Source organism: Eschrichtius robustus, chromosome 16 (assembly GCF_028021215.1).
Source record: "Eschrichtius robustus isolate mEscRob2 chromosome 16, mEscRob2.pri, whole genome shotgun sequence".
Lineage (NCBI taxonomy): Eukaryota > Metazoa > Chordata > Mammalia > Artiodactyla > Eschrichtiidae > Eschrichtius > Eschrichtius robustus.
The window spans coordinates 34,170,799-34,196,196 of record NC_090839.1 but is presented as its reverse complement, the minus strand read 5'-3'; the positions used below and the strand labels follow the sequence as shown (position 1 = coordinate 34,196,196).

The 25,398-nt window shown below is 45.0% G+C and overlaps 1 protein-coding gene across 1 annotated transcript; it reads left to right on the top strand.

Moving 5' to 3' along the window:
* Positions 1 to 4,696: 4,696 nt before the first annotated feature.
* Positions 4,697 to 13,513, top strand: PROKR2 (prokineticin receptor 2). Its single transcript, XM_068524172.1, has 2 exons — positions 4,697 to 5,154; positions 11,362 to 13,513. The coding sequence occupies exons 1-2, from the start codon at positions 4,697 to 4,699 to the stop codon at positions 12,056 to 12,058; spliced, it is 1,155 nt and encodes a 384-aa protein (XP_068380273.1). The 3' UTR covers positions 12,059 to 13,513.
* Positions 13,514 to 25,398: the final 11,885 nt, after the last annotated feature.

The following is a 25,398-nucleotide window of genomic DNA, read 5'->3' as shown; positions in this document are numbered from 1 at the left end:
TATTTGCAAACCATCTATCAGATAAGGGGTTAATACCCAAACTGTATAAGGAATTCATACAGCTCAATAGCAATAATAATAATAATCTGATTTTAAAATAGGCAGAGGGCTGAATAGGCATTTTTTCAAAGAAAACATACAAATGGCCAACATGTACATGAAAAGATGCTCAATATCACTAATCATCAGGGAAATGAAAATCAAAACCACAATGAGATATCACCTCACACCTGTTAGAATGGCTATTATCAAAAAGACAAAGAATAACAAGTGTTGGCAAGGTTGTAGAGAAAAGAGAACCCTGTACACTGTTGGTTGGAACGTAAATTGGTGCAGCCACTATGGAAAAGGTGTGAAAGTTCCTCAAAAAATTAAAAGTAGAACTACCATATGATCCAGCAATCCCACTTCTGGATATATATCAGAAGGAAACAAAACCACTATCTTGAAGAGATATCTGCACCCCCATGTTCATGGCAGCATTATTCACAATAGCCTAAACATGGAAACAACCTAAGTGTTCATGGATGGATGAACAGATGAGATATACATATAATGGAATATTGTAGAATGGTGGTTGCCAGTGGCTGGAGAGGTAATGGGGAGATGTTTGTTGAAGGGTACAAACTTGTACTTAAAAGATGAATAAGTTCTGGATATCTAATGTACAGCATGATGATTACAGTTAACAATACTGTATTATATACTTGAAAGTTGATGAGAGAGTAAATCTTAAATGGTCTCACCATCAAAAAATAAAAATTATGTGAGGTGATGGATGTGTTAACTAACCTTATTGTGGTAATCATTTCACAATGTATACATGTATCAAATCTTCACGTTGTATATCTTAAACTTGCACAATGTTATATGTCAATTATATCCAATACATCTGGAAAAAAAAAAAAACTTAAAGAGGAGAAGGAGGGGTTAGTTCTACATAAGGTGAAAGGCAGAATCACATAATGTCACCACCCGAAGGGTTTCTTAATCATCTATTCAGGTATTTTAAGTTGGCAACCCAGTGGACTATATTCTTTCTGAGATATGTTCTCTTTGGCCAACACAGGGTTTTTGTTTTGTTTTAACTAACCCAACTTTATTTATAAAGTTCTGAAATCCCATCTCTGGAAAGATCGGAAGATCTGACAAAGCAGAGTCCATATTCCAAGCTGTCAATAATCATTGGCTGGGATTTAACATCAGGGAATCCCTTTAGACCTTCAGTCTCCTGCCACAGTTTCCAGTTCCAATTCTGTAAAGCCAGAGCTTCCCTCTGTGCTTTGCAGCTACCAGTCATCAGAATTAGCAGGTCCTGAGGGTTTAATCCCCTCGCTCAATGTATAAGGAAACCAAGGACCAGAGAGGCAATAGAAATTGCCTAAAATCAGAGCCTGTTGTAAACAAAGTGGAGGGCTCGGGCGTCCCCCTAAAGACAGGAGGAGGCCCAACTGGGATGGTCTTTGAATGACCAAGGACTTTGGCAGTTGTGGACATCTCAGGTTTTAGTGAGGACTTCGGGATCGGAGCCTTGAGCAGGGTAAGCTGCCCCCGGTCCTCAGCTTCCTCCCGGGGGTCTCCTCCCCCACAACCCCAAAGTCCCACTCTGCACTCGCTGGAGTATCCCCAGCACCAGCTCCCGGAACGATGGAATGCACCCTGGGCTTCTCCAGAAGGAGTCACTGTGTAGCAGGAGCGGACGCTGTCACTGGACTCCCTGGAAGACAGGATCCTCGGATCCTCGGATCCTTCACTGGCGACCCCCTTGGGGCGCCACCTAGGGGGTGCAGAGGGCCTCGCGGGTTCTTCGGAATCGCATTATCTAAAAGGCTAAATGTAAAATAGAGAAGCAGTGGGAAGTAGCTGCATAGCACGGGGAGGTCAGCTCGGTGCTTTGTGACCACCTACAGGGTGGAGTAGGGAGGGTGGGAGGGAGACGCAAGAGGGAGGGGATATGGGCATGTATGTATATGTGTAGCTGATTCACTTTGTTATAATGCAGAAACTAACACACCATTATAAAGCAATTATACTCCAATAAAGATGTTAAAAAAAAATAAAAGCCTACTGCGTTCCATTCACACGGGGGTACGGAGGGCTCAGAAACTCTCTAGAGGGACCCACCCGCGCCAAGGAGGCTAGAGCTCCATGCGCCCGGCGCCCGGGGAGCACCAGTTGCAGGAGCCGAGTGCCCACCCTTTGCCTCCGCGCAGAGACAGGCGGGGACCCCGGGGCGGAGCCCAGCGCGGGGAGGGCGCACCCGGCCGCGCCCCAGAAGCCGGGAAGAGCTTCGCGGGCGGAGCGCCAACTGTAGCAGGAACCCGGAGACCGCGACTCGCCTGGGAAGCGCGCTGAGCGAGGAAGAAAGAGGAACACCTCCTACGCAGCGCAAGTCCGGGTCCCCGAGGCCGCCAGGGAGACGGGGAAGCGCGGAAGCCTGTAGGTGCAGAGCTCCGCGCAGTCCCGGGGCTCCAGTGGCCGGGTGGGGGGCGTCGCCCGGGCTGAGGGCTCCGATGCCTACTTCTTTCTCTGGGGTCTTCGAGCAGCTTTGCCTGCTGCCGCCCTCGGGATGCGCCCTGGCTGGCTCGCACTAGAGGAGTGGGTGCCGGGAGATGACCGGGCCGGGGACCGTAGGCTGGGACTGGGCAGTGAGGCCGCAGACCGAGGGAGCCAGCGGGTGGGCGGGCGCCAAACTGCAGGGGAGGGCGTGGGCGGGGGGCACCTACGGGAAGGTGAGCAGGAAAGGGGAGGTGTCTCTGGAAAAATTCCCTTTCACCGTCTCCTCCCTCCACCCCCAGTTTTCTTCCCGCCCGGAGATCCCACCGGCTTTGCTTCTCGAGCCTAAATTTCTGACGATTCCCGCCCCTGCCGGGGCAGCGCCTCCGGGAGCCGTGCGGCCGTGCCGTACCGGGTGGTTAATAAGGGAGAGGAAGGACGGGGATCCTGGAGCGGGTTGATCAAGGGCAGGGAGTGCATCCAGCGGTAACGGGGAGGGGACCTGCTCCAGCCTGGGCGCCCGCTGTCTCCTCGCGGGTCCCGGGACAGAAGAGCAGCCGAACGTAGAAGCCGAGAGGGCGCAACTCCCGCTTCTCCGTCTCAGTGTCTGCGGGGGTTGGGGTCTCGCGTGAGACGGAGAGGCGACCCAAAAAGAGGACGCCCCCAGCTGCGGTTTTGAGCCTCCCCTCGGGTACAGAGCAGGCAGGCGCGCCGCAGGTTGGAGTGTCCCCGCCACCCTGCGACTGCTGTCCCTTCCGGGAGCAGTTCCTGTCCTTCGTTCTCCCGCTCTTTTCACAGGGCTGGGCCAAACCTACTGTCCAGTTTGGTCCACTTCTTGCTTCCAGCATCCCGCGGCCCGCACACTTGGAGTCCTTTCCAGGTGTGCTAAGAGGTGGGGGAAGGTGGTTCATGGCTGGATGGCCGGGACCCCCATTCTGCAGGTGCTGGACCTGGGTTCTTTTTCCAGTCCCTCAGACACAGAGAACCCAACAGTGCCCAATCTCCTGAGGGCTCAGTACTTCAGAGACTTTATTTCCTCCCCCGCGGGCATCTGGAGGCACCAAGAATGTAGAGGACTTAGGCCATAAGAGACAGGTCAGCCCTCAGGCCCTCCTGGGTCCTCACTGACACTCCCCCCACCCCCCTTGGGTGGCTGTTTTCAGTTAAGCGAGGTCTTGGAGCAGCCACCACTTTCAGAGGACACAGACTTTGGTGACAAGATGTGGTACCTCCCAATCAAGGTTGATTCTGGAAGGGGAGCTGGGGGCCTGGTGAAGGGACAGCTCAAAAGAGTGGAGACAGGGAAGGGAAGCAGACAGAGGACTTCTTTCTAGAGTGGCCCAGCAGCGCAGCAGGAGAATTCCCTCCCACCCACAGGCCCCTCCACCTGCAGAGTCCTGATCAGGATCCTCAGTCATTCCTTCAGCAGATTCCTATCCAGCCCCTACTCTGTGCCAGGCCCTGGGCTAGGCAACAGGAATTTGGTTTACAGGAAAACTGGGATTCAGAGAGCATAAATCACTGGCCCCAGTTGACTCAGCCTGTCCATGTGAAAATGGTGATTTCCAAGTCTGTGGACTGGCCAGGACAGAGGGAGCAGTTCCTGCTTTGGAGGAAGGACCCTGCTGTATCCCCATCCTCTGGCTTCATTGTCCCTGGCCAACAGCTGGCACAATGTTGTGACTGCCATAGAGTCCTGGGCCAGCTGCCTGAGCAGCTGGGAAAAACTTCCAGAAGACCCCTGTGGGGGCTGCTGGGGGGAGGGGGACTGGGCAGTCAAACTGGTCCTGGTCCCTGGACAAAGGGCAAAGATACACATTCTTCTTGGGTGTCTCTGGGGAGTCCAATCCATCCCATGCCCAGTCCCTCTCGACAGCCAAACAGCCAATAGAGGGTTTCCCAATTTCCAGAACTCATGTGTCCTCCCCTCTGTGCCATGGGTAGTTCTGTCTGTGGGTTAGACACTGCGTCTGGTTGGCCTATACCTGGGGGGACTCTGGGAGGTTGCTACCAGGTGTTCTCCTATATTTTATCAACTGGTTGTGTCTCCTTCCAGGATCCACGATGGCGTCTTGACTCCCCACAGATGTGGGCAGGGTACTAGGATCTCTGACCTCATGAAAGCAGAGGGTCTGGACCCCCAGCTCAGAGTACTCAGACCCCGGAGACTCCTGCATACCACTCACTGGCAAGCTTCACCATGGCAGCCCAGAATGGAAACACTAGTTTTGCAACCAACTTCAGTATACCCCAAGACCATGCCACCTCCCTCCCCTTCAACTTCAGTTATGGTGATTACGACCTCCCTCTAGATGAGGATGAGGATATGACCAAGACTCACACCTTCTTTGCAGCCAAGATCATTATCGGAGTGGCACTTGTGGGCATCATGCTGATTTGTGGCATTGGCAACTTTGTCTTTATCACTGCCCTTGCCCGCTATAAGAAGCTGCGCAACCTCACCAACCTGCTCATTGCTAACCTGGCCATCTCCGACTTCCTGGTGGCCATTGTCTGCTGCCCCTTCGAGATGGACTACTATGTGGTGCGCCAGCTCTCCTGGGAGCACGGCCATGTGCTCTGTGCCTCTGTCAACTACCTGCGCACCGTCTCACTCTACGTCTCCACCAATGCCCTGCTGGCCATCGCTATCGACAGGTGAGGATGTTGGGTAGGGGTAAAGATGGAGGTGGCCCAGGTTGCCTCTTTCCTCACTTCAGCTCTAAAAGTTGGCATTACTCCAGATTCAAATGCTTGTCCATCTATCGAGGCAAAAGGAGACTTGGTTTCTCCAGTTGTGGCTCATGTTCTCCCAAATGTGGACAAGAGGGAGGCTCCTGAGCCTCCCAGCTCTGGGCCATGCCCCCATACACCACATCTGCTTCAGATACAGGCATGTCATATAACCATGAACCTCACCAAACACAAAAGCAAAAGCAGCAAGTTTAGGCAGGTTACTACTTAGAAGCCATGTTAACTAGGTTAGCCAGGGCAGCTTCCAGTCTAGATAGCATGTGCGAAGTTTTTCCTGTAACCACTACCCAAATCAAGATATAGAACATTTCCATCCCCTAGAAAGTTTCCTTGTGTCCCTTACCAGTCAATCCTCCCACCCCAGGCAACCACTGATCTGATTTCTAGCCTCATAGTTTAGTTTTGCCTATTTTTTAACTTCATAAAAATGGAATCATACAGTATGTACTCTTGTTTTTGGTGACTTTATGGCAGAGCTGATTTTAAAATAAGATTACAGGGTTTGGTTGCAAAAAAGAGGGAAGGACATTCTTGCCTTTTTTGAATACATCCATGTGCTTATTTGCATATATTTGTGTGAGATGTTCTGTAAGTCCTTGATCTAGTGTAAATTTATAAAGTAAAATTTCTAATAGCAGCTTCAGACAAATCTGACACATGTTTTATTTATGTAAATAGCTGTAGGCCAGCATTGGACCACCAGTGGCCCTGTTTGAGGGGGGGCAATTTGTGTCACATCTTCTTGGTCCACCATTGTGAGTTATGCTGAAACTCATTTTGATGTGTTTTTAATCATCTTTTTCCCTTTTATCTCCTTTCAACTCCAGTTTTTCCCTCGTTCTCAGTGCTATTTAGGTCTGTGTTCCTTTTTAATCAACCCAGTGATTATTTTTCATTTATGATAATATAATACACATACAGGTATAAGAGGCATCTTCCTTTTTATAACTTAATTCCTGCAAGAAAAAACAATTTTGTTATCACAACTCTGAGGCTCGTAAGCCCTGAACCCAGTGTTTATGAAACTTACCTATCAACCAACTGCACAAAATTCCCCAGGGGAAATGATACAAAGTATGTTTGGTACAATGGTACAAAGTCAGATCCCTGGGCCCCTACTGAATGGGAATCCCCTGGGCTAGGGCCTAGGCATCTGCATTTTACCCAATCCCTGAATGATTCTGATGTTTACTCAAGTGAGTTACCACTGTTCTCATCACCTTTGTTCCATTGAAACCTTTGTCTTTCTAATGTAGGTGTGGGGTTTTTCTTTCTTTCTCTCTTTCTTTCTTTCTTTCTTTTTCTTTCTTTCTTTCTTTCTCTCTCTCTTTCTCTCTTTCTTTCTTCTTTCCTTCTTCCTTCCTTCCTTTCCTTCTTTCTTCTTTCTTTCTTTCTTTCTTTCTTTCTCTCTTTCTTTCTTTCTTTCTTTTCTTTCTTTCTTTCTCTCTTTCTTTCTTTCTTTTCTTTCTTTCTTTCAACATGGGAGATTCTCAGGAAGCGACCATTCTGTTACAATACAGAGTGGTTCCTTTTCCACCCCAAACCAGCTCTGCCTCAGTCAGCTTCCAGCTCTGTCAGCAGTTCCACCATCTCCCAGTCACCCAAGCAGGAGATACTACCATCATCCTTTTCCTTTCTCCCTGTTCTACCCCCACCCACACACCCCTACACCAGGTGCAGCCCTACACCAGGTCCTGGCAATAGTCCCTCCAGCTTCATCTCTTGGCAAGTCATGGCTGAACCATCATAATGCTCCTCTAACTTGTTTCTTCACCCCTTCAGGAGCCCCTGACTGTCCCCTGAAATCTATACTCATCCATATTAAGCATCAGAATATCACCACTGAAGAGTCTTTCTAACATGTCTCATTCCTTACAAAACCTCCAAAAGTTTCGATGCTTATAGAACACATGCCAAATCCTGAGTCTAGCACTCCAGAGTCTTTGTACTCTGATGCCAATCTGTCTTTTAATCTCATGCTGTGTCTGGGGACACAGACAGTCTTTTCCAAAGGATACTGTGTTTTAAGCGCAATAACCACTTCTATCTTCATGTTTCCATAGTGCTTAGCGCAGAGCCTCAAACCTGTGCCTTAGTTTGGTTTACCCCTAAAATAGACCCTGAGACAAGGATTCATGTGCAGGTAGCCCTCAGGAAGTACCTATAGGGAGATAGGAAAGGAGGCAGGCAAGGGAAGGCAGTCAATACAAGCTGTGTTATTGAACAAGTTTCCACTGTGCACAATTGATGCTTATTCCTGCCACAGAACTCTTGGAGCTGGTGTAGATCTCACCTCAGAGTTCTCCCAGGAGTGAGAGGTGGGAGGGAACTAGGATATTTACACACCAACCCTCATAAGTCATTTGTGAAGGCCACTCTGGAAATTCTGTGCAAGTTACCAAGAGGACTCTGGAAGCCAGAGAAGGCCTTCCAACAAAGAAATGCAGGTGTTAGCAGGTGGCAGTGGACAGGTATGCACTGAAGTGATAAAAGCAAAGGGATAATAGAGGGGCACCAACAGCATCTGCTACAACCTGGTAGATCCACAGGTTGCTGGGTCCTACTGTGTGCCCAACCTATGCGTATGGAAACATAAAGTAGTAGAAGACACAGTCTTTGACCTCAGGGAGCTTTTCTTCCACACAAAAACTAGAATAATCTAGTGATAAGTGAAGAGTAACTCAGAAAGACAGATGATTATGTTAGTGATGCAGTCTGGGAACGCTTCATGAGGAAGGTGTTGCAATTCAAGTGTGCTATTCTGACCACCTCCTATTCACCCCGTTGATGAAGGCAGGACTCTCCAGCACCAATAGTAGTAGATGACTGAACACACAACACCTGAAACTAGAACAATGAGGGTGAAAGCACTTGGTTGGTCTCATATACTGCCAGCCCAGGGGAGAAGAACACTGCACACCAGGCAGGGTCACATGAGAGCTGTGCTTGGGAATAGAATGAACCAGCAGGGTATGTGGGCAGCAGGGTTTATAGTGACAAGAGGCTGAGGTGACCCTTGGCTCCCATGGGAGGATGTGATTGGCTTGTTTGAATGATTTTGCCAACTGGCAGAGAAGTGAAACCCATTAGGTTGAGGATTGGGGGTGCAGCTATTCCCACTGATAGAGGAACTAGCAGGACAAGAGCCTTTCTCACTGGGTGGAGGGGTATATCTGATGAAAACAGAGGAACACACAGCTAGGCTTTTGGGGCCCTGTAGATGTCAAAGCAGTATATGGAATTTCAGCCCTTACAATCCAGGACCCTAATAAATAAATAGCACCCCTCTTTCTCACTCACTTTCAAACCAACTGAAAAATAAGGCAAAATGATAAGAAAGATGGATGACGGCCAAACTCTCACTTTTGCTGAGATGACACTAATATTAAATAATGGGCTTGTATCTGTAGGCATGGAGACCACATCCTACTGAGAATTAGATAAACCTGCAAACCCTGACACAGGCAGCAGCAGAAGAGCAAGGTTCATGTGCAGAGGGCCTAGAAGGGATGATATTTGAAGTCATAGAGAACCCAGAAGAAGAGTGTTGACCTCAAGAAACACACATCCAAGCAGATAGATGGCAACAAAGACTTTGCAGATATCCCTCTTGCCAATGAATGAGTCATGGGAAAAGATGGGTTTAAACAAAGTATTATAGCGTCCACCATGCTTTCTGTACATTTACCTTCTCAAATAGAATCTTTCAAAAAGCCTGCAAGGTTGTCTGTAAAGTCAGTTTTATCTTCCTTTCACAGATGAAGAAACTAAGTCCCAGAAGCATAAGTGATTTATTCAAGGATTTAGGTGCACAGCTGAAATCCAGGGCTTCTGAATAATGCCTAGGCCAGTGTTCTTTATTTTAGTATTTAGCTGATGACAACTCTGAATTTTGGAGCATCCTATAGGATAAGGAATTAGAATTTAAGAGTTGACAACAGATTAAGCAGGGCTGTGGAAGTTCTCTTTGGCATTGGTTACTGAGATACTTTTCATGCTAGAACCAGATTGAGAGAGTTGTTAAGTCTTGAATTAGTTCTGCATTATCTAAGGACTTTGAACTCAGTATGATAGGCAGAATAATGATGCCCCCAAGATATCCACATCCTAATCCCCAGAATATGTTATGCCTGAGGGGAATTAAGATAGCAGATGGAATTAAGGTTGCTAATTAGCTGATCATAAAATAAGGACATAAGACTGGATTATCCAGGTGGGCCCAGTGTAATCACAAAGGTCCTTAGATGTGCAAGAGGGAGGCAGAAAAGTCAGTGTCAGAGTGATGTGTTGTGGGAAGGGCTTGACTGGTCACTGGTGGCTTTGAACATGAAAGGGGGCCCTAAGCCAAGGAATGCAGGCAGCCCTAGACAAGAAACAAATGAGATTTTCCCCTCAGAGCCTCCAGAAAGGAACACAGTCCTACCAACACCTTGATTTTAGCCCAGTGAGACATATGTCAGACTTCTGACCTCCAAAACTATAAGATAATTAATTTGTGTTGTTTAAGCCACTGAGTTTGTGGTAATTTGTTACAGCAGCAACAGGAAGCTGATACACTCAGTATCACAGAAAGACAGTGATTGTGAGTTGTCCCTGCCCCATTGAAGGATTGGCTAGCCCATTTGTCCCAATCTCCAGCCCTGTGAGCCTTGTGCTACCCAGGCAAGTCACGCAGGTTAACTTGGAAAAGCTGGGTCCCATGGATGGGTGAAGAACTCCAGTAAGCAATGCTCATTAATATATACAGTTAGGGTGCAGCCAATGGTTGGGGTGGGATGCAACTTTATCTCATGTCTTCAGAAAGCTGCAAGCTGGGGAGAGCCAGGCTGCCATGAGATCTCCTAATTGAAGTCTATAGAGTCAGAGCTGCCAGTGAGCAAGGGGAAGGCAAGAGCCGATAAAACAATCTCATGACAGACATATTGCCAGGGACAGACAGAAATAACATGGCAGAAGGCCTTCTTGGTCAAGTCAGAAACTTGGAAAGGTGACCAAAGGGTCTAGTTACAAAAGAAGGGTAAATTGGATGGAATTTCTATGGGTGGCTTCCTGCTCTTGGTCATAACCTGACTCAAGCTGCAGGCATAAGGTACATATTCATTTCCAAGGTTGTATTGTTTCTTCCCTACCCCTCATGCCTCTTTTCTTCCTCTACCTTCCTCCACCACCTCTTCCTCTCACTCCATAAAATGCACAGGAATGATTCCAGGGCACTAAATTACCTAAATAGGTGTTGTTAGGTTTTTCTGGAAAGAAGGTATTCAACCTACACAAATGAGCTCATTTCCCACTAAGGGCTCCAACCTCTTTCCCAGGCAGCATTGCTCATTGGAAAGAGCAGGATAAAAGTTTCATGCTGTGTGCTGCTTTATGGTGTCAAGGCAACTTTACACACCTTCTCATCTGAGCTTGAGACAGCGCAGGGAGGTGGGTGTAAAAGTTTTGTATCAGGAGCCTGGATTCTGTTCCCTGCACCAAGTGAGCTTGGGCAAGTCATTTACATCTCACTAGATTCCTCAGATTCTACCCTTAGTCCACTCCTGCTCTGTAATGTGGGGTGACACCTGAGGGCAGGAGAGAGAAATTCCTAGTCCACAGCTCTTCTTTCACCTCTACACCAGAAGATATTTAGATTGAAGAGTTTTGAAAGAATTATGTTCTTAGGCAGAATGGCAAGCTGGAAAGCCAAGGTGGTATCAATAGGACTTATAATCATGATAGGCCACATGTACATGCCACACCTAGCACATGCCAAGCATTTCACAAACATTATAATATTTAATATTTACAGCAGCCCTGCAAGGTAGGTATCATTTTATCTCATGTTGCATTTGAGGAAACGAATCTCAGAGAGACTGAGTGATTCACTCCAGCCAAGATTTATTCTGTCTGTTTGACCCAAATCCTGTGCTGTTTACACTAAATCACTCCTCTCCTCCAAATGCCAAATGATGTTGCTAAAATAAGATGAAGCACGTTGACGCTGGAAAATAGATACGTGGGGAGTCATTGTGCCATTTTGTCTGCTACTGTGGGTGTTTGGGTTAGTTAAAAACCAATAATGATTACAAGCACACATCATTATTACTGATAGCTTCCCTCCCCCACCAGATATCTCGCTATCGTTCACCCCTTGAAACCACGGATGAATTATCAAACAGCCTCCTTCCTGATCGCTTTGGTCTGGATGGTATCCATTCTCATCGCCATCCCATCAGCCTACTTCACAACGGAAACCGTCCTCTTTATTGTCAAACGCCAGGAAAAGATCTTCTGCGGCCAGATCTGGCCAGTGGACCAGCAGCTCTACTATAAATCCTATTTCCTCTTCATCTTTGGCATCGAGTTCCTGGGCCCGGTGGTCACCATGACCCTGTGCTACGCCAGGATCTCCCGGGAGCTCTGGTTCAAGGCGGTCCCTGGTTTCCAGACGGAACAGATCCGGAAGCGGCTGCGCTGCCGCCGGAAGACGGTGCTGGTGCTCATGTGCATCCTCACAGCCTACGTACTGTGCTGGGCGCCTTTCTACGGCTTCACCATCGTGCGCGACTTCTTCCCCACCGTATTCGTGAAGGAGAAGCACTACCTCACAGCCTTTTACGTCGTCGAGTGCATCGCCATGAGCAACAGCATGATCAACACCGTTTGCTTTGTGACCGTCAAGAACAACACCATGAAGTACTTCAAGAAGGTGCTGCAGCTCCACTGGCGGCCCTCCCACGGCGGGAGCAAGTCCAGCGCTGACCATGACCTCAAAACCAGCGGCCTGCTGGCCACGGAAGAGGTGGATTGTATCAGGCTGAAGTGACCCACTGGTGTTTCATAATTCAAAAGCCAGTACTTGGAGCACAATTCACCAATAACCAAGTTCACAGGCTGCTTGGGGAAAGGGCAACTGTGTTCACACCTCACTGCTTTCAAGGAGCTGGAGTCATAAAATGCGATGCAACTAGACACAAACCACAGCAGCTGACATTTACTGATACCTGCTCAACACCTACTGTGTGCACAACCACACCAGCGAGATTAGGTAAGGGCAACAGGAGCTGACATTTACTGATTACCTACTGTGCAAAAATATTTAAATAGCAAAATGAAATGGCAGAAGCCATTGGAGTCATCAAGCTATATCCAGATATTTAGGTGGTCAAACAGAGGCCACAGATGGTTATCTAGACTCATTCTTCATCTTCCCTCATTCTGTATCTGGCCAGTGCAGGAAAGTCAAAGCCTACAGAATGCAGCACAATGGAGATAAAAGGGTGAATTAGAGTGTGGGGTTTACAGCCTCATGGGAAGACAATTCACGCCAGCACACTGAGCTTTCCCACCCAGATCTTATGACCTCCCTAGAACATTCTCTAGGATTCTGGCTGCCGGAAAAGAATTTTTCTCATAACCAGGTCATTGGTTATCTATAATGGTGTAATCTCAAAGGAAAGAACCAAAAAAATTTCTTTTCCACTGATGCTTGAAAACTCATCATTCTTTTGGGTGAAGACAGACAATCCTGAAATGAGGAACACATCCAGTTCCTGAAACCTTAATGTGAAGGATGTCAGCAGCTCTAGTGTCAGGGAGGAAGGGGACAGAGAAAGGGGTGGAGTTTGCCACTGGCAATGAACATAATCTGTGTGGCCATTTTGCTAAGGCCTGGGCCACTTTTCTAGAACACACCCTCTCTTGCAAAGATGAGCTCTACTTGGAATCCAAAGACCTGGGTTCAAGTCCTAACTCATGTGACCTAGATGTTTACTCTCTCTGCATCTCAGTTTTGTTCAACGAAACAGGGATGATGAAAATATTTTCTCTGCCTGCCTTACAGGACTGTTGGGCAAGCCCACTGAGGTCATAGTTTGTAAAAGTGCTTTTCAACTATACAAGTGATGAGAATGGATAAGAGATATTGAATGATTTGTTTGGACCCCATCCACTGTGGCTTATTATGGAGAAACACTCCCACTTTTTCATCCTTAGTCTATGGACCAGTGATCTCTGAACTCTTCTCAGTGCAGTCCATCTACATCAGGGCAAAAAAGGAATCCTTGTCCTGGGTTATAAGCAGGAAGATTCAACTTCAGAGTCTCAGTTACCCACACCCCCCCCCCTAAACTTTCAGTATCCCTGTGGTCATAGAAGTGTTGACAGTCTTCCCTGCATGTTGCTAAACAGCACACCCCAAGGCTGCCTAAGTCTGATTGTATTATCACACATCTGTGGTAATTGTGTGTATTTGTCTTCATTTCTTCCTGATTCATTTTGAAGCAGAGTCTATACAAATGGTTTGGGATTGACCCAAATGACCCACATTTGGGCAATTCCTGCTCTTCTATAGTGAAGGGGTTATTTACTTGTTTGCTTGTCTGTGTGTGTATGTGTGTGTATTTAATTAATTGTTGGTGTTTTTAATCCAACAGTGACGTTTCAACCAACATTTTCCTCCATCACCACCCAGCAGATTCACCTTCAGCCCAATCACTATACCCTCAGAAAATGCAAACTCACTTTAACATTAGGCTAAGCCAAATTGTTTATAAATTCTGATTAGACAAAATTACACAATGCATTCTAAAGCCAAGCAAGTAAATATTGGGGGTTATCTGCATTTTCACAAATATGATAACTGCATTTTTATTTATTACCCCTGTCCTGACTCTTCTCCTAAAGATGATTCTTTAAGAGTAGACTGTTACCAATTGTGTCTGTCAAAAGAATTCAATCCCTTTTTCCTTTTTATACTAAAACATACCATCCTCCCTTCATTTAAATTTAACTGAAACAACTTTTGTAAATATTGGTGAGATTTGTGATTTTCCAGTGAATTAAAGTGTTATGTTGTTATCAAATGAAATAATTAACATATGGAATCTTAACCACACTGTTGAAGCATTTTCCCTGTTAATCTTCTATATGTTAGTATATTTAGATCAATGAAGTAATAGCCATTTAAACAATTCAACCTTGAAACAGAGAAGGAAGTTCTTGAAGGCATTTTTAGAACAGTGGCAGCTCACACCAGCAACCAGCCTCATCTTGGTCACGTCCCTCAAGCTGCCAGCCCAGGAGTGTACTCATGCATGCAAATAAATCAAAGAACCGCTACTCCATGCTCACGTTACCCCTTCATTTTAAAATCATCTTGTTTGTTTAATGAAAACTGCTGTTTGCATGGAGACTGTTCATTCATCTAACTGGTGTTAAGGTAATAAATTAATTGCGCTTGTGTTTACACTTTTCAAGACTAATTAATGCTAAGCTTAAGATACTTTTAATGCACTGAGATATATAAACATTCATATATACTATTATATATTGAAAATTTAATCTCCTTTGGCAAAACGGATCCATTTCCTTGGCCAGAATAAGAGAAGGATGGCTTTGTGATGAAGCTATTAGATTTTTCTTTCAGCATCCAACATCAAAAATAAGTTGACTCTCAAGTTGAAGAAATCAAAAGATGGCTTCAGGCCTTTCATGGATAAAAACCAATTGCAGACTTCTGAAGGAAAAAGTAACACATGGGAGGTGGTTAGAAAACTTAAAGTGAGTTCTATTTCTAGGGGAAAATTTTGGCTTTGAATCATATCTCCTCAATTTAACCATTATCTCTCCCTTGGGCTCAAGAAGACACACACACACACACACACACACACACACCTCAATAGGACACCAGAGCAGGAAAAGGCCTTTTAGGACATGTAACTCAACTCACTCCTTTCTTAGGTGAGAATATCTGAATTTCAAATGAGGAAATTACTTGCTTAAGGATGCACAGCTAACACTAACACTTGCTAGAGCCAAAACATTGCCCCAAGGTCTCACTCTGGTCTAGTGAGCTGCATTCAGTAACTGCCCTCCTGTGTCCAAAGGAGGGGACTTCCTCTAAGAATGTTTAAAAGGCCATTTAAACTGGTTTCTGACCTCCTGGGAGAATCTTAAACTGCACAAAAGATACCTTCCTTCCCTCTGGCAAGCAAAGAGTGCATCCATCCAAGGGACTTCATAATCTAGACCTCAGGGTTCCAGAGAAGTCAGAATTACACCAGGGTCACTCTAGCGCTCCTGCCTTTCTTTTCTCCTATTGAGAGAAATGCCCCCCTCAGGGAGAGGTCTGAGCACATTTGGCTTGAACATACATGGAACTATTTAGATGTGGTGCTGGAGCCATGTGGGAAAGCAGATTATGAAGAGGGGACCCTGGCCCTAGGAAAAGTAGATGGTGGGGGAAAGGGCTTTCTCATATTCAAAGGCAAAGCAAGCCCAAGGCCAGAGTGTGCAGTCATCACACAAGTTCCAGCTGGCTGATCCTGAGCAGTGGTCCTTCTTCGTGCCTCCCAGGAACCAAATGCCTTCTGGTCACCAGGTCAGCCTCTCTCCTGAGGTACACCAACCAGGCTACACATCACCTCCTGGGGTTGCTTGAACCACTTACTCCTTTACAGATGCTCAAAGAGCTCCAAATACAGGACAATATTCCCAAGAGATAAGCTGGTGTGAAAAAAAAGTGTTTGGCACTTTCTTCAGATATAACAAATTGGCGGGAGGTGAGGGATTCATTGGAACTTGTAAAGAATAAGTAATTATTGAATAGAGGGAAGTAGGCAGGGGTTTGCCTCCAAGAAGCAGGTGGTCAGCTCTTGGAACAGAAGGTCATATAGAGGCAAGGTCTTTCCATCCCTTTGTTGACTGAATTTCCACATATGAGTCACAGGCTGAGATGAAAGAGGTCATCTCCAGAATCTCATTTAATGCTGACTGTAGGTTACCAGCTCTGGGTCCAGCTCCTAGGCAGGTTCCTGACACAATATTTTGACTGAACTCTGCAACAGGGATGGTCCAGTGTGTGCAGAAGAAGGTCTTCCACCCACTCATCCAGTCTCTGTGCTGGCTGCACAAAAATGGGAGTGCAAGCCTGAATCTGAAAGTGACTCTTGAAATGATATATGATTAATTCCATGTTGAGGTTGAGACACTCTAAGCACAAAAATGGAGAGAATTTAGAAGACAGATTCCTTCCAGCCATGGGAATCAGAGAAACTTTGGAGTAGGGAGGTAGTTAGGCAGAGCTCTGGAAGATGGAGAATGGTGGGAAGAGGGTATTCTAGGCAAAGAGGACAGAATGAGCAAAGACATAGAAGAGGAGAAATGAGATAGAATATAAGTGGAACAGCAAATAGTTTGATTTGACAGACACATAGAATGCAGAGTGTTTAAGGGGAGAACAAACTCCAGCAGCAGGATGAAGAAAGAAGTGTACTGAAAGAGCCTGGGATTCACAGTCAGAATCATGTTCAAATAGTAATTCATACTTAACCATGCAAATTTTACTATACCCCTTACCCCTTCATCTATAAAATAGGAATGATAATAGTACTTACATCATAGGATTATACGTGATTCAAATATATATCTTAGAAAAATGCCTAGCACAACATAAGCAGTCAATAGATATTAGCTGTTATTTTTAGAATGATTAATTCTGGGAACAGAATTTCTCCTAGAGGAATCCAGAGTATTGTGTCACATATAATGGATATACTATTTGGGAATTATTCAACCAGAGTATTTTCATCTTCTGTGACTCCAAGTCTCTAGCCATCTTGGACTCCCAACTGTACCTGGCCAGCTCAAATCACAGGATATCTTCCATAACATAAAGAAGATGCCCTTCCATCATTAAGACTGAACCGGGAAGATTAATGACCCTCAGGAAGGAGACGATGATGTAGGGGAAGTCCCTTCCACACAGGAAGAAGAAAACAGAGCCTACCCCTTCCAGTCCCCATGGTTGTGGGAAAGAAAGAAACAAGTTGGTTAAAGACCATATGCATTTGTCCTTGCTTTCTCCTTCAGGGTCTAAATCTAGGTGGTGGAAGTGAGGATGCAATAGAAGCACCTAAGTAATAGAGAAGCCTAAGATCATGGGGCATGGAGGCACCAATGAAACGCTTGCGCAGGTTCACAGGGGGAGGCCCTAGACCTCTAAGAGGAGCCAAGCCGTGGAGGAAGCTGCAAGACAGAGGAGTCTGATGTAGTGCCTTGATACCTCACAACAAGCAGTGAGGTGTAGGGATCCATAAATTCGCATGTGCCCCACTTAGGGGTCACAGATGGATGGACAGAAGCCTGGGGTTGCATCAGAAAGGCCATTTTGTGTGAGACCTTTGCAATCAAGTACAAATAGCCAGAACCATAGACTCCAAAAGACTAGTTGGAATGTATTATTTTTCAACAACCCATCCTGCAGCATGGCCAGCAAGGATCCAGAATCCATATAACAGCATGTGATTCTGAGTATTCCTTTTATCCTCCTCCAACATGCAGTCATGGAAGCTCCACTATATTTGGAAGGAGTAAGGAGAAGGGGTTGAAATCCAAAACATTTCATTTATCTGAAAGTGGGTGATTTAAGCTGAATGGAGTATACTTAAGTTCAAAAAGACTATATGTTATTAATAGTTAAGTTTAAGTTTGTTCTTTACCTCCCAATGAGACAGGGGCTCATAAAGCTTTGATCAATTATAGAAAAGTCAAGAAGCTATGTTTTCTCCATACATCCAAGTGTCGTGTCAGCCAACACTGCACATATAACAAAGATGAAAAAGCAGCAGAAGATTGGGGACTGGGATGGAGAGAAAAGAGGAAAAGAAATTGAAATCATGAAAGACTATATCTCTTAGTTTAAAAATGTATATCCCCCTAAAAGAAAGCCAATGGCTTTTTGGTGATGGAAGTTGGTGCTATTGTTGAAAATGAAGAAAGAATGAAAATATTAGGTAGGTGAGAAGTTAAGGATCCTTTAAGAAAATGATAGTTCTTAGCCAGAGAGTAGAAGTTCAGATACATTAATATAACGATATGTTTGCTTATTCCGATCCATGGCATGAATAAATTGAATATAAGTTTTATAGAGAAATAAGAAGTGATTCACAATACTTCCACAAATGCTACAGCCTGTGGAGAAAATTGCATTTTATGGAAGAAATTATATGCTGTAGTGCTAGTGATACAATTGGGGATTTCCAAAGGTGGAGGATGAGTCCTTCATGAATGTCAAGGCTCTATCTTTTCTTTATCTCAGTTAAGCTTTCAGTACTTTGATATTTTGATTAGTTAGATTTACAGATGGTTGGAATAACATTGATTAAAGCACCTATGACCATCTAAAGATTTTATCCATTACTTGACTGAACCTAGAGAAGGCAAGATTTTCAAAGGTCTGGACCCCTGAATGGGGATATGCAGTGGACAGGAAATAATTGGATGAATTCCTTCTCATTCGAGCTCACTGTTTGAGCTACATCAGCTAACAGGAAATTTTGCAAAAGGCTTCAAGCACGATTTGGCATTCTCACTCAGTATGCCTGAAGTTCTGCATTTTAATTTTATTTCAGCAAATGGTTATTGTATCATATAGAGACAGCTGTGAACTCTGGGAATTAGTTCTCCTCTTTCTCTTCCTCCTCATTACTATCATCACCATCTACCATCTGCAGAGAGTTGAGGGAGTGTCAAGGGGAAGAAGCAGAAAACTGGGGTGGGGGGGGTCCATAGCTGACCCAGGAAAGCATTGCCACCCACAGCTACACTGTTTTCACAACAGTATTTTTATTTTATAATTAGGCCATTGTTTTCCAGATCTCTGAGCTTCACTTAATGAAGGGACAACCCCAGCTTCTGCTCCATGGTTATTCTTATTATAGCAATCATAGAAATACATGGTGTTGATATTTCTGGTTCTCACATTATTCCACCTGAGCCTGACTTCTTTGCTCCAAGCAGGATTTTAGCTAAAAGTATCTCTTAACTTTGGGTTTACAAACCCACTGAAGTAGTTCTGAATGAGCCTTCTATTCCCCAGTACAGTAGGCTGAATAATGACCTCCTAAATATGTCCACATCCTAATCCCTAGGAACTGTCAATATGTAATCTCATGGGAAAGGGAACTTTGTTTGTATGATTAAGTTAAGCATCTTGAGACTAGGAGATAATTTTGTATTATCTGGGGTGAGCCCAAAGTAATTACAAGCATCCTTATAAGAGGAAGATAAGAAGGACAAAGTCAGAAAAAGGAGATGTGGTGACAAAAGCAGAGGCTGGAATGATGTGCTTTGAAGATGGAGGAAGAAGCCACAAGCCAAGGAATGCAGACACCTTCTAAAACCTGAAGAAAAGCAGCAAAACAAATTCTCCCCTAGAGTCTCCAGAAGGAATGCAACCCTGTTGACACCTCACAAACTCTTTTTGGACTTCTGACCTCCAGAACTATAAGAGAATAAACCTGTGTTGTTTTAAGCCACTAAGTTTGTGTTAATTTGTTAAAGCAATAATAGGAAACTAATTCACCCAGGTACCAATTCCATCACTATCTTTGAGGTTGAATAATCAGTAGTACTTTGGTCCTCCCCAAACTGCATGACTCTGGCTGGATATTTACCCTCCAATATATCAGGGAGGAGAGCTATATGTTGAGGCTGATCTGGAAGGCACATAAGGTACAGAAATGGACAGGAAATACTGCCAGTCAAGGCAGATTAGGGATCAAGTTTAGAGAGAGCAATAAAAGCAGGAGGATCGGGCAGAGTCCAGGCAGTAAGAAGCAAACTCATCCTCAAGAAAAAGCACTTATGTGCTCAGCTCCTCAACCAGTGATGGCTCCATCTCTGTCTCTGATGTGTAGGTCAACAGGGTGGGAGCTGTTTGCCACAGAAAGAGATCAAAGGCCAGGAGAAAATCCTACAGCAGACTGAGGTCAAAGTAGAACTACATGTCTGAATTCCCTCCCACTTGGACACACTTGTCAGACCTTTCAGGCCATGAAGATGTCAGAAAACATGTCAGAGGCCAAGTACTTGCCTCTGTAGACTTCACAGGATCTGCTCTTATGCAATAATTCCAGGATGACTCCTCCTTAGAAATTTAGGAATTCCTAAGCAGGAGAGGTTCACCTACACCCTCCCGATTACCAACTATCCTCACCTCTCTTAAGAGAAAAAAGAAGAGGCGATCAAATTAGCGGAAAGGATAGTAAATAAGAAAACACCTGTATTGCCACCTTCTTTGTTGCCAGGCTCTGTGAGGCACATTTGACATGTGGAAACATGTTTAAACCTCAGTGTCATTTCACTTCATCATTTAAAGATGGTTAAATCACCCAACCCCTGCCCAACTTGGAAGTCCTTGAGGTAAGAGTGAGATCATTGGACAAATTGAAATGTGAGTTGTTCTCTGAGCTCCCCTGTGAATAGCTGCTGGAAGCACAAAACACCTAACTTCATCCAAGAGTTGTTCAAACAATAAATTTGTAGGGTATTTTTAAGAAATAAATGTTTTTAATGGACAGCCTCTTTTCTATGTACAGTCAGTCCTCATTATTCTCAGATTCTATATTTGTGAATTCTGCTACATGCTAAAATTTATTTGTAACCCCAAAATCAATATTCATGGCACTTTCATGGTCATTCACAGGCGTGTGCAGAGCAGGGGAAAATTTGAGTCACACAACACACATGTTCCCAGTGGAGGGCAAACAAACTGATACTCTGCCTTCTTGTTTCAGCTCTCATAGTATAAACAAGTGTCCTTTTCATGTTCTATGTAGTGCCATGGTTTTTTGCACTCTTATGCTTTGCGGTGTTGGTTTTGCTGTTTAAATGACAGCTGAAGGTCTATCCAGTGCTCCTAAGCACAAGATGAAAGAGAAAATATATGTGTTAGATAAGCTTCATTCAGGCATGAATTGGAGTACTATGGGCCATGAATGTTGGTGAATCAACAGTATACATTAAATAAAGTGTCTTTAAACAGAAACACATGTAAAACAAGGTTATGTGTTGATTGGTTGACAAAAATGTTGTGACCAGAAATTTGCAGGAAACTAACCTTATAATTCCCTTAAGAGCATTAGTTCAATATTCACTAATTCATTGTTTGTGGTGGCTTTATAGACATAACTACTGTGAATAATGAGAACCAACTGTAATCTCTCAAGTTCATATTTTGTTTGTCACAAGACATAACTTGAGGTGCTAGTTGAATAAAACCAGAGTCCAAGGTTTGATTTGGTCAAATTTCCACCTTTTGCAGCATCCCTGGTGCCCCTCCTTCCTACACATCTGCCACAAATTGAAAGCCCTTGGAAAGAAAGGTCTGCAATGAAAACACACACATTTAACCAAACCACAGACCACACTTTCTGGAGACCACATGTCTAGGGAAACAGTCTTTTTACCCCATTAAAAAAAAAAAAAAAAACTTGAAAGCTACACCTCATCTGCTCTATAGCATTACTATGGAACAACAAGAAGAAAACCACATGCTGTCCCCATCCTAGAGTGGAAAGGAGGGTAGCCCTTGGCTAAGACCTTGAGCCTTCATGTGGCAATTTCAAAGCTTTTCAAAGTTGATCTTTGCAGAGCTGAGGGAACAATTATTGAGGTAGTGTTATTTCTTACTCCCAGTAGACCCAGGTGCACAGTCTGAAGGGGGAGACTGAGACAAAACAAAGGAGCCAGGAATCTTCCACATAAAAATGTGAAGTTTAACTTCACTGAGGAGAGGTGGTCTTGAAAATTATGGAGCATGAAGGAAAATGTTATTCTTCCTCCTAGTGGGTTTTAACTCTCTCTGACAATTATTGTTTATCTTTGGAGAGAGAAAGAAAAAGGAGAGTGAGAAGGAGGGAGGAAGGGGGAAGGGAGCAGAGAGAGAGATGCCTTTCCACCTGATTCAACAGGCACTCACTGGAAAATGTGAAGGATGAAGAGGTGTGCCTGCAAAATATGTAGATGGGGAGAAGTTCAGGAAGAAAGAGCTCACCCTGGGCTGTGCTGTGGGAAATGCAATGTCAAAAGCTACCTTGCACTGCCCTTCTGGAGCCCCAGGATATTCCCATGGATGGAGTTCCTTAGCACTAGGGAAAGTACTGCCAAGGGGAGAGGGGCAGATCCTGGGAGAGACAAATCCCTTGAGTAGATAATAGAGTTTCTAAAACAGTGAGTGGGAGCCCCACAATGAACATTAAAGAGAAACTGGTGAACCCTTTTAAAGCAAGAACAAGATATGAATGTCTGCTCTCATCCCTTCCATTCAACCTGTACTAGAAGTCAGCCTAATAAGACAAGGAAAAAAACATTACAAGGATTAGAAAAGAAGAATGCCATTGTAATTATTTGCAGATAATATGATTGTCTGTAAATAAAATCCAAAATAATCTAGTAAAACCTAATAAAATTAATAAGAGAGTACAGCAAGGTAGTTGGCTACAAGATCCAGAAACAAAAATCAGTAGTGAGCTTCAAGCTTATCCCAAATTCAAGCCAAGGCACATTTTTGAAGAAGAGACTTAGTCTATCAGAAAGCAATATTTATTATAAAGTTATAGTAATTGGAAGAATGAGGTATTCACAGAAGCGATAAACATATAGGCCAATGAAATAGAATAGAAAGCCCCAGATTACAGACACATGTATGTAGGGAATTGGCAAAATCAAGTTTTCTCCAAAATGTGGAAATCAAGGCTCAAGAGCTAATTTAATCTCAGTAATAGAGAAATAAAGTGAGATTTTAAACACTTGACTTTTTTACTGAAAATTTACACCTCCCACCTACATTTATACTTTATTGCAGAGGTGCTGAAAGGGATTAGGGGACAGGACAGAATAGGGAAATGTGGCTCTGCCCCCCTTTAGCCTTTTCTAATGCAAAGAGAGAGGCAGCAACATCCAATGGGTGGAGGGAGAGTGGTGTCCAGGCATTCCTGTGTCATCAGCAACAAAGGAACAGAGGTGGAGATGGGAGCCATGATGCCCTGGCTACTGCCAGGTGGATATTTCATAAAAGACTTAAAAGAAACTCCCCTGACACAAGACTAGGAAGCTGGGAGCCTGGCCCAAGTCGAATGTATAGTACCAGCATAACACGCTGACAACTTACTTCCTAAATATATTCTGCAATTGTCCTTTCTGTGCCAGAGACACTGCTTTCAAGTGTCTTTACCCATCTTTATCACAATAATCCTTTCCTTCCCCTACAAGCACTAAAGAGCCAGCCAAAGCTGCATAACTCATGAGCTGTGATTCTGCCATCACACATTTATCACCAGTTGATTTGTGTCTATTCTTGCCTGCCCCAGATCTCATCCTTATTCAGGCCTCTCTAAGACCCTGAGAGTAACCCTAAACCTCCCTGCCTTCATCCATATTACCTGCTCCAGTTTTTCTGGCAGAACTAGCTCGCTCTCATGACTCTCAGTCTATTGGCTGGTTCTGGTCTCATGCACAGCTCTGGGTTTCCCACCCCGTTGGGACTGAGCCCTGCTGGATGCAGAAGCATTCCCCAGAGTGAAGATGCAACTTTGCTCCCAATGTGGGTATTTCCACTGTGCAAAGACCCCTGCCTCCTCCTTCCCCAGAGGATGTCTCCCATGTTTCAGCACCAGCACAGACCAATAACAATGACCTGTAATTTAGACCCATGTGACCCAGCTCTGCTATTGGGCTTGCTTCCTGGGTCCTTCTCCTGTATCTCCCAAGTTTGTTATACCTCCTTCCCCCCTCTAACCTGCACCCCTGCTGCCTCAGAAACTAAATTAAGATCCTAGATGCCTTTACTCTTTCTCCATGTGCCAGTTGGAATCTTAGTAGGAATTGAATTCAACTCAGCTGGTTCAAATGAAAAGACTTTAATGAAGAGCGTATTTACAGAGGTGTGGGTGGGGATAAGGGAAACAGCAAGGGGTGATTGGTCTCCCAGAGACCTGCAGCAGAGGGCAGCTTTATCACCCTTAGGACTGGAAAGCAAGAGAAGGAAATGGTGACACAGGAGCCCAGTGAGAGCTGGAGCCGCTGGATCCACTGGGGTGGGGAAACTACTGGAGGGATGGAGCCACTGTCAGAGCAGGGAGTAGTATACCCTAACCTCTCTCTCCTGCTGCCCTCCAGTCTCAGGTGCCTTCCATTGGTCAAACCCAACCAGAATCCAGCTGGCATGTGAGCCAAAAAAAATGCCATCTATAGAGTCAGTCTCCAAGCCCAGAGCAGGGCAGAGAAGGGCAGAAAATGAACCTAGAGCAGGCAAAGAGTACAAGCAGACCTTTCATTTCTCATGTCAGACCTTTCATTTCTCTTGCAACCATGACAGCTTCAGACGTGAGCTCTCCTGGCCTGAGTGAGACCCACTTCTGGGCAGTGGATACCTGGTACTTCTCTGATGCTAGGAGTTAACTGGGAATTTATGGAGAGAGGACAAGGAAGGCATGTCTCCCCCAAGGAAGCTCCCAGAGGAGACACAGGCAGGTGGGACAGAAGCAAAAGGGAGGAAGGCCACAGGACTGAGAAGCTCTAGCCAGGACCCTTTGTTCCGGTTGGTGGGCGATAATCCCTCCTCTCCTTCCAGGGGTGCCAAGCAAGTAGAAGAATGGCTCAGGCAGCCTTGATAGGGAGAGCTGCAGACCATGTAACAATGCCCATTCCAAATCCACATCCTTCATTCTGTTCAAACCAGGGACAGATTCCCAACCCCAGCTCAAACACATATAATTATCCTGCCCTGAGTACGTGTTTCCCTACCTGCATTTCGTATTCTTAGTTCCTTCCTCTCCTTTCTTCCCAGGTTTATGTCATCCCATCGTTTTTGGTTGTCACCTAGTCACAATTTCATGTTCTTTGCCAACTATTAGTGACTTTAAAAAATATGGTTGCCGGGCTTCCCTGGTGACGCAGTGGTTGAGAGTCTGCCTGCTAATGCAGGGGACGCGGGTTCGAGCCCTGGTCTGGGAGGATCCCACATGCCATGGAGCGGCTGGGCCCATGAGCCACAACTGCTGAGCCTGCGCGTCTGGAGCCTGTGCTCCGCAACAAGAGAGGCTGCGACAGTGAGAGGCCGCGACAGTGAGAGGCCTGCGCACCGCGATGAAGAGTGGCCCCCGCAACTGGAGGAAGCCCTCGCACAGAGACGAGGACCCAACACAGCCAAAAAAAATGGATAAATAAATAAATAATAATTAAAGGTGCTAATAATTAAAAAAAAAAAAGACTGAATCCTAATCACTGTACTATAAGCACTTCTCCTCCCTCCACAGTTACCATGACATTACTAAAGGCCAATTTACAGCAGGTTTTTAAAATATATATATATATGGTTTCCAT